Source organism: Astatotilapia calliptera, chromosome 18 (genome assembly GCF_964374335.1).
Source record: "Astatotilapia calliptera chromosome 18, fAstCal68.1, whole genome shotgun sequence".
Taxonomy (NCBI): domain Eukaryota; kingdom Metazoa; phylum Chordata; class Actinopteri; order Cichliformes; family Cichlidae; genus Astatotilapia; species Astatotilapia calliptera.
Window position 1 is genome coordinate 3,801,627 of NC_137439.1, and position 15,413 is coordinate 3,817,039.

At 44.5% G+C, this 15,413-nt stretch overlaps 1 protein-coding gene across 7 annotated transcripts in view; it reads left to right on the top strand.

Annotated features, from left to right (window-relative positions):
- The window catches only part of dnaaf11 (dynein axonemal assembly factor 11), a 42,211-nt gene that overhangs the window by 22,144 nt on the left and 4,654 nt on the right, over positions 1-15,413 (top strand). For 4 of the 7 annotated variants that reach the window (XM_080292820.1, XM_026149264.2, XM_080292822.1 and 1 more), the window contains 3 exons: positions 336-431; positions 879-973; positions 9,206-9,358. In XM_080292820.1, coding sequence (XP_080148946.1) covers positions 336-431; positions 879-973; positions 9,206-9,358 — 344 coding nt within the window. Of the gene's footprint in view, positions 1-335; positions 432-878; positions 974-4,961; positions 5,136-9,205; positions 9,590-9,729; positions 9,875-15,413 lie in introns of those variants that run through there. The other 3 variants (XM_026149262.2, XM_080292821.1, XM_026149265.2) reach the window with 3 other exon arrangements.

Below are 15,413 nucleotides of genomic sequence, written 5' to 3' on the forward strand. Positions count from 1 at the left end.
TGCAGCTGAAGAGTTTTCCTCCTTAGTGTGGCTTTCCTCACATTCCCCCTCATAATCAAATTGAATTAAATGAAAAAATGAAAAAGTCCAATTTTATGCCCGATTTGTCGTCCCACATGCTTGATTCTGGTTTCCATAGGCTTCCTCTCCTGTGATTGATCGCCACCGTTCTGTTTTGGAGCTATTCTGGTCACTCTCTCTCGAGTCCTTTCTGGAAAGCGTACCTATAAAAAGACCCGCTAATGATTAAAGTCATTTGACACACTGGGATGGCGTCGGTGCCAGATCAGCGCATTAATCTTACTAATTAAAGTTGTGAATAATTTACTCTGCAGATATTTCAGGTGGTTCTGCCGGCCGAAGTGAAGCCCGACAGCTCGACGGCTCAGAGGTCCCAAACCACCGGACACCTCCTCCTGACAATGCCCAGGGTACGTACAGGTACACGTCACACCTGAGCCAGGTACGGGACGCTGCAGCAGGAAGAGGTTAAAAGGCTGCTGCAAAACTTCACAGAGAACTTTTGCTTCTTTGGGATGTTTTCTGAAAGGTTGGGACGCTTTGTAAAAAGTCAGATTACAGTGATTTATCCTGTTACAGTTTGAGCGCTGATGATTGACTGTGTGTGGACCTACGACTGTTCCCTGTTCTTTTTTCACTTGTTCCTCTGAAGATCAGTCGTATTAAACTCAGAGTTTTAATAAAGAAACTCTTTACTGCGTCTATAACAAGAAAAACAGGTGCTGATGCTGCAGCATCGCAGCAGCTGCTGCTATTAATCCTCCATATGGCTGTTAAATCCTGCAGCAGAGCGCCTGTAAAGAGTTCAGAAACCAAAGACTGAAAGCTGTTTGTGTCGTCTTTTTCTTCTTTTTCAGGCTGAAGGTGAAATCAAAGTGACGAAGACCGTCCCACGTCCACCCAGAGTGCGTCAGAACAGACGCAGCGGCGGCTTATCGGAGGATGATCAAAGGTAGCTTCAGTGCACAGAGCTCATGATCACACATCCACACACTGTTGGACAGGAAGGAAACAAATATTAACCTCCAGTTTCTTTTTAATAATCTTTATGATGATCTAAGAAAGCAAATGCAAGGATGGAATAAGACATTAGAGATAAAGAGACGTAACTTTAAGCACCGCGACAGATGAAAACAGAAATTCAACCTTTAATCTTTGGTGTAAAGTGCAGCGCACATCAGCGTTTCACAAACTGAGGCCACGCTGGGGTGAAGTACTTCTGTGAAGGTAAGTTAGTATTTTTAGAGCACGTTTGAAAAACACCTTTAAGAACCAAAGTACGTCAAACGGCTCAACATGAAGGGCAACAAGAGACGAATACAAGTACTGAACATCTGCACGGTGGTGTCTGCAGGCTCATGTTTACACGTGACTTTATTAAACATCAAGTAAAAGAAGAGATTTACCAAACAGCTCCTCCAAAATAAAACATGTTTATCATCGGTGAAAGGTCTGGACTGTGCTGTTATAATAACTGCAGGATGCCTTTTAGCTTCCTAATGGAAATAAAAACATTATTGCCTTAGTTTTGCTGTGTGACTGTCCAAAGATTTAGATCACCATTAAACCAGATGCTAAAGATTCTCAGCAGCCGACTCAGTTTGCGAGTGTCAGAGGGTCTAATAGGCAGGTTTATCTGTCTGTCATCAGCATAGAAATGAATCACAGCTGACAGAAAGGCAGAGGTCAGTCTGCACATACATCACATGTAACGTATGTGCAGACTGACCTCCTTTTGTCCTGTCTTTCTTCCTTCACCCCAAACGGTGGTCAGCCCTTCCAGAGCCTGGTTCTGCAGGTTGTTTCTTCCTGTTGAAAGGGAGTTTTTCCTTCCCACTGTCGCCAAGTGCTTGCTGATACACTGTATTGAGGTTTTCTCTTTAATATTGTAAGATCTTTACTTTGAGCACCTTGAAAAAACTGTTTGATTTGTGATTTGATGATTAAGGGAAATTTAACTGGGCATTAGTTTCTTAAACTGCAGGAATAATGTTATGTGATACATACAACTTTCTATTTGTGATGGTAATAGATGATAAACAGTCAGAAATACTAGGTTTATAATACTATTAGGGCATAAAGAGGTGCAGCCTGCAGGCTGGTCTGTGTTTGTGTGAAAGAAGTCGAGCATTGTTGGCTGTGGTGTTAGTCTGAGTTTGGCCTCGAGTTTAATACGCACATATTTAAACACCTCTGGCTCATCAGGCCCCCGTTGCCCTGATTACAGATGCCTGTTGTATTTTAAACACTGAGCGTGACTCATTTTATCAGCCGTGTTCATGATGGCGCTCTCCCTGCTCGATGACCGTGTGCTGGGCGGAGATAACCTTGACCCACGCGGCATCATTACACTTGGGAGGAAGTGAGGAAGAGGATTCTCCACAGTGAAACGTGTCTGTGCTGCTGGGCTCATATTTAGCTGCAGGCTGCTGAAAACAGCTGCTGCAGACCACCAAACTGTGAATGTGACCCAAATCCCACTCTGAGAGAAAAGAACAATTACAATTATTTTTGGTTGAATTTAAACCATTTTTGTCCTTTGAAGCACTTGGAGCTGGTTTGGCTCACCATTCTGGTAACATACCGCTGTTACACTTTTTAATCATTTTATATAAAGTTAAAGGAACAAACCTGAGTCAGCAAACACCTTTTTCATATCTTGTCTCTATTTAAAAGCCTCCAGCTGCCCTCAGACAGCATCTGCATCCCCCTCCTGTGTTTCTGTCAGATAGTTGGAGACCCTGAACTGCAGGACTGTTTGTGCTGTTTTCATGCAGTTATCTATTAAATAATATGACTGTTGCAGACTATTTGAGAAGCTTGTGCTTCAGTAAAGATCATAATCATATACATCAGGAGGAGAGCAGGTGTATTTTTACTTTCAGTATATGAGAGAGGTGTGGTCACGGCTGAAATATACACACATGTATGTTTCAGTTCTTTAAGGTGATTAAAAATTCTGCCCTTCAGTGTTTGTGTGAGATTTAAAAATGAGGAGAGGGATCGGAGATGTGGCTCCAACAGAGCAAGATGGCCATAAAGGTCCAAAATGTGTGTAGATCATCTTTTATATACAGTCTATGTTCTGGTCAAAGTTGTGAATTTGTAAACGTGCAACTTTAAGAGTCAGGAGAGAAGATTTGGAGTCTTTGTGTTTGTCTCATCTTCACTGACTGAAACATGAACGATCAGCAGCTCCTCTTCCTCTGTGAGGTGATGAAGCTCTCACTGAGGTTGAGCTCAGCTTCACCTCTTAATGACCACATTAGTCTGCAGAGCCGTGTAACTGATCCCCCGCTCCCTCTGCATGCCTGGAGGTGTGCTCTTCACCACGCCACCATCATCATCATCATTACTGCTTTATGACAGAGTCGCTTCCTGTCCTTCATCTGTCCCCATCAAACTCCATAAAGAGTCCCAGTGCAGTCCTGGACTCTCGATATAAATGCTAAGGTGACAGGTGAGCTCCGCTGCTTCCTGCTGACTTATTGCATAGTTTCGATATGATAAGGCGTGACCTTTGACCCCTGGGCCTTTAGATTCTGTATTCTGCCTCGGGTGTGCGCGGAAATTGATCTGAAGGCCCTGATCGGGTTTGAAATGGATTTTCTTGATGGCACGAGGCAGCACTAAGTGTAAAATAGACTCAGACATAATCTCAGACCCTCGGCTCACAGCGCCATTGATAAGTGGATCTGAAAGGTTAAAGGTCAAGGTCACCTGGAAAGCCCAGTCTGGGTTGTTATAGTAAACTCCCTGAGGTTACATTAATTGCAGATAAACAGAATTAAAATTTTTTTTATCTCCCCTCAAAAATGAAGTAATCAGTCTAACAGCTGCTAAATTACTGTTTATTTCCCAAAATCCAAAGTTCTGATTTCCGATCACGTAAAGCAGAAAAATTTAAACTCTTGATAATTCTCCACCTAATTTGGCAAATAAAATTCAAACATTTTAGGCACCCCAGTCAAGTTGGTGACCTTTGACCCTTCCACCTCACCACCTCTGACCTCGTGACCAAACTTGGCAGGAAACTTGTTAGATGATGTGTGTGGTGTTAGAACCCTGTTAGATGTTCCCAGGCGGGTAATATGGCGTGCTCTCTGCCTCAGTACCCACGAGGACCTCTACTATGAGTGACCAATGACAGGAAGCCATGTTGGACTTTCTAACCAGGCCGGGCAGAGGAGGCCCGGGACTAGCAGCTCCATTTTTATTTCTTATTGTTCTCTTTCTTTCATTACAGTTTTAAATGTATTTACTGTGTTCGCAGTTCAAGGAAAGAAGAATTTCCTTTCTATCCATCATTGAACCCATAAATGGTGAATCTGGACTGTTACCAACTGAACTGGGTCCCACAAAGCCCCCAAAATCAAAGTCTGGAAATTTCTAGATCAGTATTTGGGAGGGTTTTTTTTTTTTTTTTTTTTTTTTAATATTTAGGGTTGTTTATTCTCTTTCACATCCAGGCTGAGCTAGTACCTGCACTGATGCAGAGGCTGACAGCTCTCTGATGTAATCTCATTTCTAATTTTCTATTCTTCTAAAAATTGCTTCTAATTGAAATCTGTCTGTTTTCCATATTTGAAAAGAGGACCGTCAGCTGTTCATAATTCACGTTAATCTTTTTATTAAAAAAACAAAATTAAAATAAAGGCTGTTTGTGCACAGCGGACTCCAGACTCTTCTAAATGTGACACTTACAGTTTTCATTTCAGTGAGGCAGATCTCTGTCAGAAAAAAGAGTTCTGGAGTAAAGGTTGTTCCTCTAAATCAACCTAATCTTTTAATGAAACCTCTCGGGGCACTATGCGCCCATATCTACATGACATGGACTTCCACAGCCGATAGGTGGGCATATTAAAGTAGATCGACCTTCACGTTCAGCTCTCTTTTCACCACAACAGACCGTCTGTCGCTCTCATCCTTCATTATTCCAGGACTCTAAGATATTTGAACCTCTCCACACGGAGCCGCTCAGAACATCATGGACACTTCTGCAGTACCACCTCCAGCCGAAACGTTTCTGTCCCACATTGAGTTTACCTTTGTAGTTCAGCACAAGGCTTTTAAAAACTGGCTGTAATGTGTGTTTGCAAGCGATCCATTAAAGCCTTTGAATCTGCACTCAGGTTTAAATCATATTTTTGTCTTATCAAAAAAGTCCACATCAGGAAGAAGCTCGGTATCTGCGCATTAACCTCGTCTCTCTGCGTCCACGTGACTCGTTTAGCCTGGTTCTTATCTTAACGTGAGCCGATGGGGTTCAGATCAGACCTGTGACATCACCTCACATCCACTCCAAAACCTAATCCTCTGTGGATCGGTGGCCGCAGACACTGAACAGAACCCGCTGATGTTGTTACTGTGGCTGAGTACAACTCAATTACATCCCCATTACCGAACTGAGAGTGATAACCCTGCAGGAACTCCGTCCGATAAAAGCTTAGTCATAGTTATTTTCCTGCAGACTTCATCAGCACTCAGGTTACTCTGAGAGCTCATGAACTTCCAAAGTTTCCTGCATTTCTACTCGGTTCTGCAGTATTCACATCTATAAACACTGTGCTGAGGCGTAACGAGGTCTAAGAAAGTTTATGAAAGAAAAGTTGATGGGAGAACACGAGCACACCTGTGCACAAGTCTGACCCATATGTACAAACATATTTGAGACACACGGTGAGGCGCTGACTGGAAGCCAAACTTGAAAAATACGAAACCTTGTTTACAGAATCAGACTGGAGATGAATTGGTTTGAGTCCCTCTGTGATCAGTTAAGATATCACAGTATCAGACGGTCCCCTATCGACGTGGCATTGGTGGGGAGGAAGAGCTCCCTTCTAACAGGAAGAATAATGTGGCAGAACCAAAGTGAGGTGCAGGAGGACTGGTTGGGGGCGGGGTGGGTCAAAAAAAAGCAGAGTTAAAAAATGAGGGAATAAAGCCAAACTAAATGAAAACCAAAAATATTCCAACACGACACAAAACAGCCGACAGCTCTAAGTCCAAATGCAGATTCACTGGGCGTCTATAAGGGAGCTGTTATTTCCCAGCAGCTGCGGTGACTGGTACGTCACTGCTGCAGGATATTGTGCATGTGGAGCTAAGCAAAGGGGAACTGTGACAGAGTGGCATTAAGTTCTTCCACATTATGATCATATTTTTCCAGGTTTGGTTGTTGATGGACTCTGGAAACATCCTGTCTTACAAACCTGTTTGACCACAATATCAAATGTACTAAACGTTCATTTCTGAAATTCGACACGCTTGCTTTCTCTGTCCGAGGTTTTCCTGACGCGGTGTGTTTTCTCTACAGTCCTCTGGCAGCTTTATTCCCCTCTTAATAAACAGGCGGGAGAATGCAGAGAGTAATGAAGGGGCTCCTCGTCCTCCTCCTGCGTCCTTCTGATGTTTATTGTCAGCTGCTGTGCAGAAGATTAAATTATAGTAGCAACGCTCTTCCTGGAAAATTTTACTAAAAGGAAGCCTAATTATTGGAAGAGCATACGCTCCACACTGTGGACTGGATCAAGAGGAGACCAGAATTTGGGTCAGTTTGTGGTATTTTTCTTTAAGACATTGAGATTGTGTCTTTTAATCTTTCTCCTTTCAGTTTAACATTTATTTGTAGGTATTATAGCACGGTGGTTAGCACTGCTGCCTCACAGCCAGAAAGCCCTGAGTTCAATTCCACCATCAGGCCGGGCTCTTTCTGTGTGGAGTTTGAACGTTCTCCCCGTGTATACGTGGGTTCTCCAGCTTCCTCCCACAGTCCAAAGACATGCAGTTAGTGTGGATCGGTTAACTGGAAACTCTGACTTGCCCATAGGCGTGAATGTGAGAGCGAATGGTTGTCTGTCTGCTACAAAATACAGAACTAGTTATGAAAAACAGAATTCTTCAGACAGCAACATAAAGAAGGACTTTTGCTTTGCAACAGTCTCACAAATAATGCAATTCAATTCTATTTCATCCATATAGCACCAAATAACAGCAACAGTTGACTGGAGGCACTTTCTGTTGTAAGGTAAGGACCGAACAGTAATACAGCAAAACCCCCAAAATCAGACAATCCCCTACGAGCAAACACCTGGCAACAGTGGGAAGGAAGAACCCCCTTTTTAACAGGAAGAAACCAGTGGCAGGTTGGGGAGGGGTGGCCATCTGCTGTGACTGATCGAGGAGGATGGGAGGAGAAAAGGCACAATGTCTTCTACTTCACATTTAAGCAGGGTGATTCCTCTGTGCACTCCAGCAGCACAGCAGCCATGGCTAGGACTTTTATTGTGAAAGGGAGAAAAAAATCAATTTGTGCACACACGAGTGGAACAATTTAGCATCAACTGGTATGTCAGATTAACCCAGTTGTTGAGTGTCATTGTGTGTCTGTGTCCCCACGGTGACGTGTTACATTGCGGTTAATTCGACAAACACAATCAGAGAAACCCCCGGAGACGGTTTGCTGCTCACAGCACATCTGACCGTGAAGCCGGCGTCCTATAAACTGATCTGATGGGTTAATGGACTTGATTGTTGTAAGATGGAGGAGATGAGTTCAGAGGAGGAGCTGGATCATTTCGGTTTGATGGTAACAGATAATGTGGAAAATTGACCCCCGGAGATGAATTTATGGATGCTTGAGTAACAACACTGAACACAACAGTAAATAATGAACACATGAAGTCAGTTTGTTTCCACAGAATATTTCTGATACACGATGAACATAATTCCAAATATTACAGTAAACTGGTGACTGATTGTAACCAACTCCAGTAAAGTTGAACCAATAAAATAGGTGAAAAAAGGTTTATTAACTGAGCGTCACGTGCACTTTGCACCATCGATCACATCCGTGCGAGCGCTCATATTGATGTTTTACATTAAATCTGGGAACCTGAGTGTTTCTGCGCAGCTGATTTATTCTCCTGTTCTCATAAAGCTTCTCAGAACTGGGAGCTGCTGCTGCTGATTCTGAGAACTCAGATATTTTCTGTGAATTTCTCCTCACAGTGAGGAAAACTATCCTGAGAAAGAGAGAAGTTATTCACAGAGAACCCAGAGGTCAGAACCGGAGGAGGTAGGAGGACTTTTACAGTTTCTTTAGCAGACACGTGAAGGTGATGAACTGCTACGTGCTCGATCGTCAGGGATGATGGTGGTCTGTCCCAACTGCACATACGCATCACCCTCACTTTAATCCTGATAGCGGCTGGTGCTTCGTTTCTTGGTACAGTCAGGAGTTTTTTCTGTTATCGTTCTTATTTTCTTGCTTTTTGGTGGGTTTACCTGCCGGTCAGCTGCCACGCAGATTAAAACTACCAGCGTGGGAACAGCAGTGACTGCTCAGGTGAACCAGGCCGATGCTTTCAAACAGCTTGAAGGTTGAACTGATTCTTTGAGGAAATCATTTTCTTTTTGTACGTTTCATAAACTCTACATTTTGCTCTCCTTCCTGCGTCCATTTTCACTAAGATTTAAATCTAAATCCAAACGTTGAGCATCTTAAAACCATGTTCAGGATTTTCCGATATTCACTATAATGACTCCAGACTTACACTGACTTCCTGTAAGACTCCCGTGGATATTGCTGGAGAATCCTAATGTTTGAGACCAATCCTTTTCATCCACCAGCAGCTCTGTTATTACAGTCTGAGCTTCGCCCTTTTTATTAATTACTTCGTTTTTTTAATTAAAGCGTCACCACCTTATCTCTGTACGAGAGGAAAACGTGTTTCCTGACACAGAGCAACAGGGCACGTCAGTTTGTGTAACTGTGCGTGAACATTTCTACACTCACACACGGCATGGATCAAATGTCTGGGTCACCTCCACATTACACCTTCAGGAGCTGCTGGGCCTCAGAAACATCCCGTGAAGCTCCTGGTGTGCCGTCTTTGTGCTGATGTTAATGCCGGAGGAGGTTTGGAGCTCTGCAGGGATTCATTATAATAACAGTTCTCACAGCTGATCCAGCAGTGAAGAGAGCATTTCAACAGCTGAGCAACACAGTTAAATTCATTGACCATCCTTTGATAAATGTTTGTAGAGGCAGGCTGTTGTTTATTTAATGTATTAATGAAGGAGGAGTGGAGGAGGCCAAGGCGCTCTCTTTCTCTACACCTGTGTCTTTCACGAAGCTCTTTTACTTATTTAAGACCTTCATAATTCTCCTTTATCTCGACAGGAAAAATAACGTTCCCGAGAGGCTCGAAGTCGACCCGAGCAAGCGCACAGCCGTCGACCTCGCCAACATCGTGCCACGCCAGATCGCCAAAGAAGGGCCGATGGAAACATCCACACCGGATCCACCAGCCGCCGAGGATCACTTCTCTGAAGGGTTCGTGGACGACCCTGATGTCCCCCCACTCATATAAGAGTACAAGGATGAGCTTATATAACACTCAGACTGTATGATTGGAACAAAGAGACGGTATATTTCCTTTAAACGGACCTTTAGATTTCCTCTGACCTGCAGATGTGTGCAAATGAACCACTGCAGATTTCCTGATGTGTATGGTTCAGTCTGCAAACCTGATGTCTCAGCATTTAATAAATGTCCTTACCACCAGCCTTAAACACATATTAATGAGACACCTGGACATGAATTCAACTGGACAGTTTTATTGTTGGTACACAAAAAGTAAATGTAATTAAAGCTGTGAAGAGGCAGCTTCCACTCAAACACATTTTCTGCCCTTTTTAAAGCAGCTGTAAAGACGACATGGCCGATCGGGGGAAGACTCTCTGCTCGTTACTGCAGCAGGGCGAGGCCGAGAGCTGAAACGCTGGCACAGCTTTACTGAAGCAACGCAACATCACACTTCCTCACTATAAACATCGTTGTCTAATTCTGTGTCTCCTTTGAAATGATGCATTTGTTAAAAGCCAGCCCTGTTAGGAGGGATGAACAGAGAGACGCTGCTGCTGGTCTCCCTCAAACCCTCGTGTAGATTTCAGCCTGAAAATCAATCGTCTGAGTTCCGCCTGTGGCCTGGTTGCCGTCTTGGCTGCCGTTGTGCGTTGCCCTGCTGTGTTTTCTCTTTTTTTGTGATGCTCCTCCTCAAAGCTCAGAAGCTCGCTCACTCTCTGCGCCCGGCTTTGATCAGAGAGCCTCTGCTTTGTGCCCGGAGGACGCCGGTCCAAGCATATTCTGAAGCTTGTTCATCTCTCCTTGAAGTCTCCTGGGTCTCTGCTTTCCTCTGAGTTGTCACCCCAAAAAGCTCGGAGGTAACGACTCCTCCTCCTCCTGGCTCTGAGCGCCGTTACAGCCGCAGCGCCTTGAGAACTCATTTTGGCGTTGGACCATTTTTCCTCCCGACAGCCTCGCTCGTCTTTTATCATCCAGCCTTCTATATTTGGACCCCGTGGCTCGAGCCATCTGGGAGATTTGGATGTTTGTGGTGCGGCTGCAGGAGGAAAAGCCTCTGTGATGCCATCTTCGATTTGAGTTTTTAATATAAGGACTTATTGTTGTTCAAACACATGTAAACTGCAGCGAGCAGGCGCCTTTAATGAGCCTCCTGGACCACAGTCACCACGCTTAATCATAGGTTTTGCTTTTATTTCAGTTCAAACTGAAAGGTTTTTATGTTTAGGTAACGATATAATGGATTTCTTATTAAAACAAGTAACTAAACAGCCAGTTCACAGAACACTTTAACATTTTTATATCATCGTTTCTTCCTGAAGTGAAAACATGAATATGTTTACTGGGTTTCCCTCCAGCCAATCATCATCCTGCAATGAAATGTTTCACGCCGCTGTTTAAACATTGAACCACGACAGCTTGGAAAGTTTCCACATTATTTTCCTTCGACCCAGATCTGCGGTCTGTGCTGCACTCGCATCTGCTTCGCTTCATTAATTATTGATAAATGAGCTTCCCTCTCTGTCGTGTGGCTGTGCAGATAAGACGTTTTCTGTTTGTGCTCACTGTTTTTTTCCTGTGTGATGAAACAAACCAACACCACCGCCGGCCTCTGAAATACGCCCTCGAGGTTCAGGTTGCTGCGAGAGTTTCGTGCGTCAGTGGCAAATGCTCCATTAGTCCCATTTAACAGCTCGTTTAGCTCCTCGTCGTTATCACGGCTGAAGCGTTTCAGTGTTTCTGCCTCTCCTGACTCAGGTGTGTTGTGGTTAACTGGTGTTCGATTGGTGGATGCTTCCTCCATGATGGAGGTCTGAGGCAGTGGTCAGCTTCTTTCCTTACTCTGTTCCTCTGTCTGTATCATTGCTGCTGCTGCCTGAGCCTAAACCAGGTGAGCGTGTTCAGGCTGTTATCCGTCATCACTGCAGGTAAAGGTGTTCCTGTCCGCTTTGACTTCCCTGCAGTGAGAGAGGACACTGCACACTCGTTCACTAACAGCTTGTCAATAACACTCTAGACACGCCAGAAATCACAGTCTTTTTGTCTATTTTACTCTCATTTGGAGCAGAATTTGTAAATGAACCTGGAAATGATTTAAATGAAATCTGAAACTAACGAATGGCATCATAAACTCATGTGGAGAGAGTTCACAGAGGTCATAAATCACGGGAGAAATCAGGTCATTTTATTTTTAATGCTTGCCCTTCATTTTCCAGCCAGAAGAGTCGCCCCCTGCTGGCCATTAGAAAGAGTGCAGGTTAAGGATTTTCATGAGGTTGTTGTCATCAAAGTGAGAAATAGATGGAGATAGATCAATAGCCTGATAGACTACTGTAAAAATGCTGGAAAGACAAAATGCCAAATAATCAGGCCCCATCTTATCCTAAAGACCTCGTAGCACCATATGACCCCATCAGAGCTCTTCGCTCTCACACTGCAGGTTTACTTGTTGTATTTAAAAGTAGAATGGGAGGCAGAGCCTTCAGTTTTCACCCCTCTTCTGTGGAACCAGCTTCCAGTTTGGATTCAGGAGACAGACACTATCTCTACTTTTAAGATTAGGCTTCAAACTTTCCTTTTTGCTAGTTCGGGCTGGATCAGGTGACCCTGAAGCATCTCTGTGGTTATGCTGCTACAGGCTCAGGCTGCTGGAGGACTTCCCATGATGCACTGAGCTCTTCTTCTTAATAATTCTTCCTCTTAATAACCTCAATAATTAAAGTACATTAAAGCTGTACTGTTATAATAAAGTAAATGTACTAAGTTACACCACTGAGTCGGTCACATTGGTTCACGTTGTTCGGCGCATGAAGCGGGGCGGGCTGTGGGGCAGGCTGTGGGCCTGTTTGTTGTTTTTTAGTCGTACAATCTGAATTATGAGCTCGTGCAGCGCTGGATTGTTTGTGACAGAAGTAATTGTTTTTTTACTGAGCAGATGGCTTTTAGCACTGCAGATGTCAGAGCTGCAGATTATAGTCAGTCTACCTTTAGTATTGACCTGTGGAGTGAATCTGTTTAAGAAGAGAGTTGTTTTTAGCTTTCACCTCCTTTGCCTGCGTGAACCTCCCTCCTGTTTAAACACTCAATCAGATCAGAACCAGAATGAACCAGATTTTCTTGCCGTCTGATTAAATCCAGAGACACAAGAACCCGTTTCTTATCTGTCCGAGCTCCATCGATTTTTGTCTGTTGCCATGACAGCGGACGGTCCCACTCATTTTGTGAAAGCAGCACCGCCTCATCGCTTTGACCCGGGTCAGACGGTACTGACTCGTAACGCTCGCCGTTTCCTTTCAGTCCGAGCCATCAGACTTCCGATCACACTCGTCTCTGAGCGGGAAGAAAAGCCTCCAGTTATTTTTATTCGTCTCCTCAGGTTTTCTTCTTTTTGCTGTATTTTATAAGTGCTACATGTCAGGTTTAAGCATTTCAGCCTCTCTGAACTCTCTGCTGCCGAGTCCACTCAGTGCTTCGTTGGTGATGTTATCATGTTTCTCCTTTCACAGGCCGTAAATAACAAATACAATACAGTGAGAAGAGTTTACAGCCAGAAAACTCAGATATTCTGGCACAAATGTGGCTCACACCTGCAGCTTGACTCGGCGTGCCACAGATCCACCTTATATGGCAGATGTCAGGTGTGTTTATACCACATATACACTCTCCACTTTTTTGGTATATGTGTCCAACTGCTCGCTAACACAAATATATACTCAGCCGGTCACATGGCTGTGCGTTTGGGTATAAGGGCATGGTCAAGACGACCTGCTGAAGCTCTCACTGGGAGGTTCCCACAACCATCTCTAAGGTTTAAACAGAACAGCCCCCCGAAAGAAGGGGGATACACCCAGTGAGCAGCAATCACCCCAAGCCTGTTGGTATCCTTTATTTATCCAGGTAAAGTCTCACTGAGATGAAACTCTAACTCAAATATTTAGATGTTACATCCATGCTGAAGAGCATCTCTGAACATGCAACACATCAAACCTTGAAGCGTGAGAGGACCACAGTGGAGGAACACCCTGGAGGTGGTTGCATCTCAGCTTAATTACTCCATCCAGTCACTCTGCGGGGTTACGTCCTCGCCGTGCGGCTGCACGCAGAGCCCAGGGACCCAGCGAGGAGACTGGATCCCTGCTGGGCAGGAAAATGTTTGGTTTTATGTGGCACTGGTCTGAGAAGACATTGGCCTTTCCTTCTTTGGGTTCCCTCCCTCTTCGCCTTCTTTCCTCTCTGGGATGAATAATTTACTGGTTTCCTCCCTCTCGCCATCTCTGCGCTGCAGCGAAGGGCTGATGCAGAGCGGTGATGCTCGCTCTGCAGCCTGTGGGAAGCTCTTTATTATCCCGTGAACGTCAAAGAAGGAATCTTATGAAACTCTCCTCACGGGAAATGTTCTCCACTTTTCTTTATTTCCAGTCATACGTGTGCTGTTCCAGTGGTGGATGCTCACATCAAACATGGTCCAAATTTCAATTATTGAGGTTACATTTTGTATTGAGACAAACTCTCTAAGCTCTGTGCTGTTCTTACCTTCTGTTTGTGGGGAGCAGCCAATCAGAAGACAGCTTCCTTGAAGGAGGAGGAGCTAACTGAGCTTCTTTAAGGCAGAGAGTGAGCTGCTTTGATGGATCCAAAATAATCTCAGGAGCAGCTCCAGGTGGAGCCTTCGTCTGATGGACTCCTCTGGGTGGAGGAGCTGCGTTATACCTCTATATGTGTCCGCCACACTCAGAAGCCACGTGGTGATTTGTTGGATTTATCATTTATGCTGAGTCGTGAATCTCCTGGACCGTGACTGAAGCTCGGAGCTGACAGACAAAGTCGTTTTTCACGGCGGTTTGATTCACGACGACCTCAACTGAGCGAGCACTGAATCACACGGCGGCCTCACGTGTTCGCATCACGGAGGTTAACACACACCAGAGCACCATCACCTCTCGTGGAAGGAGGCGCGTCAGTCGGTTTTATTACTTAGTGACATTTAATTTATGTGCTAATGAAAAGTCTACAGCATATCCCTCACGGATACAGCAGCGCTTAAAAGGATGATTGTCTGCTGGTGGGAGCCCGCTCATCCCATCCCCGAACCAAACTGGGTCACAGAGTTCGTGGAAACTTTATCAGCAGCAAAATGAAGTGAGACATCAAAGTAGAAACAGAAAATTTATTCTGTGAGACACGTTTAAAGTGTCTGTCCATTTCTCAGTCTTATTTTTATCTCTTAGAAAGCCAAACGGCAGCTTTTAGTTACAGCTGATTGGTTTATTAAAGGTGGGCGTGGCACTCTGAAGCCGGTGTTCACAGACATCAGTGAACGCTCAACATCAGTGCCGCCGACTGAAGCTGTTGGCCGAGAACACCCAACCCCACCCTGTCGGTGAAGCACAGGCCTGGATCAGGAGCATGTCCACAATGAGATGAGCGCATTGTGGTCATAAAGAGATGGAGATGGTCAGCTTTTAAACGATGCTCAGCTGCTTCTAAGAAGGCCAAGAAAATATCTCCACAACTTTACAGCACCAGCCTGAGCCGCTGGTCCTACACCGCAGAGATCATGAAGTTACTAACAATCCCAGTTCTTCTGAAAATAACCTAAATAAATTTATACCAAAGATAAATCTGCTGGCAGCTGACAGTCATTTTTATCTAGCACAGATTTTCCCAATATGTGTATTAACCTCCAAACTGCAGTTCCTGTGATCTCCACTTGAGGCAGTGAGTCAGACCCTCAGAGTTAAATTGTCCAACTTTACAGCAGAAATAAACGTTTTTTGGTCTTTGTATCTCATCTCAGCGCCGTAATTTAAAACAACAACAGTCATCATTGTCCACATAAAGCTAAATAAAGTGACTCTGCTCAGTTTCCCGACCGCCCCCTCCTCTCTTTGTCTGTGCAGCTGAAGAGTCTGCCACATCATGCAGATATGACACAGCAGCCTGTAACACCTTTAATTATTCAGCGGCTGGATTTCTGACAAACGCCTTGCTCAGAGTCGCTGTGGGTGGCCCGAGGTCTGCGAAG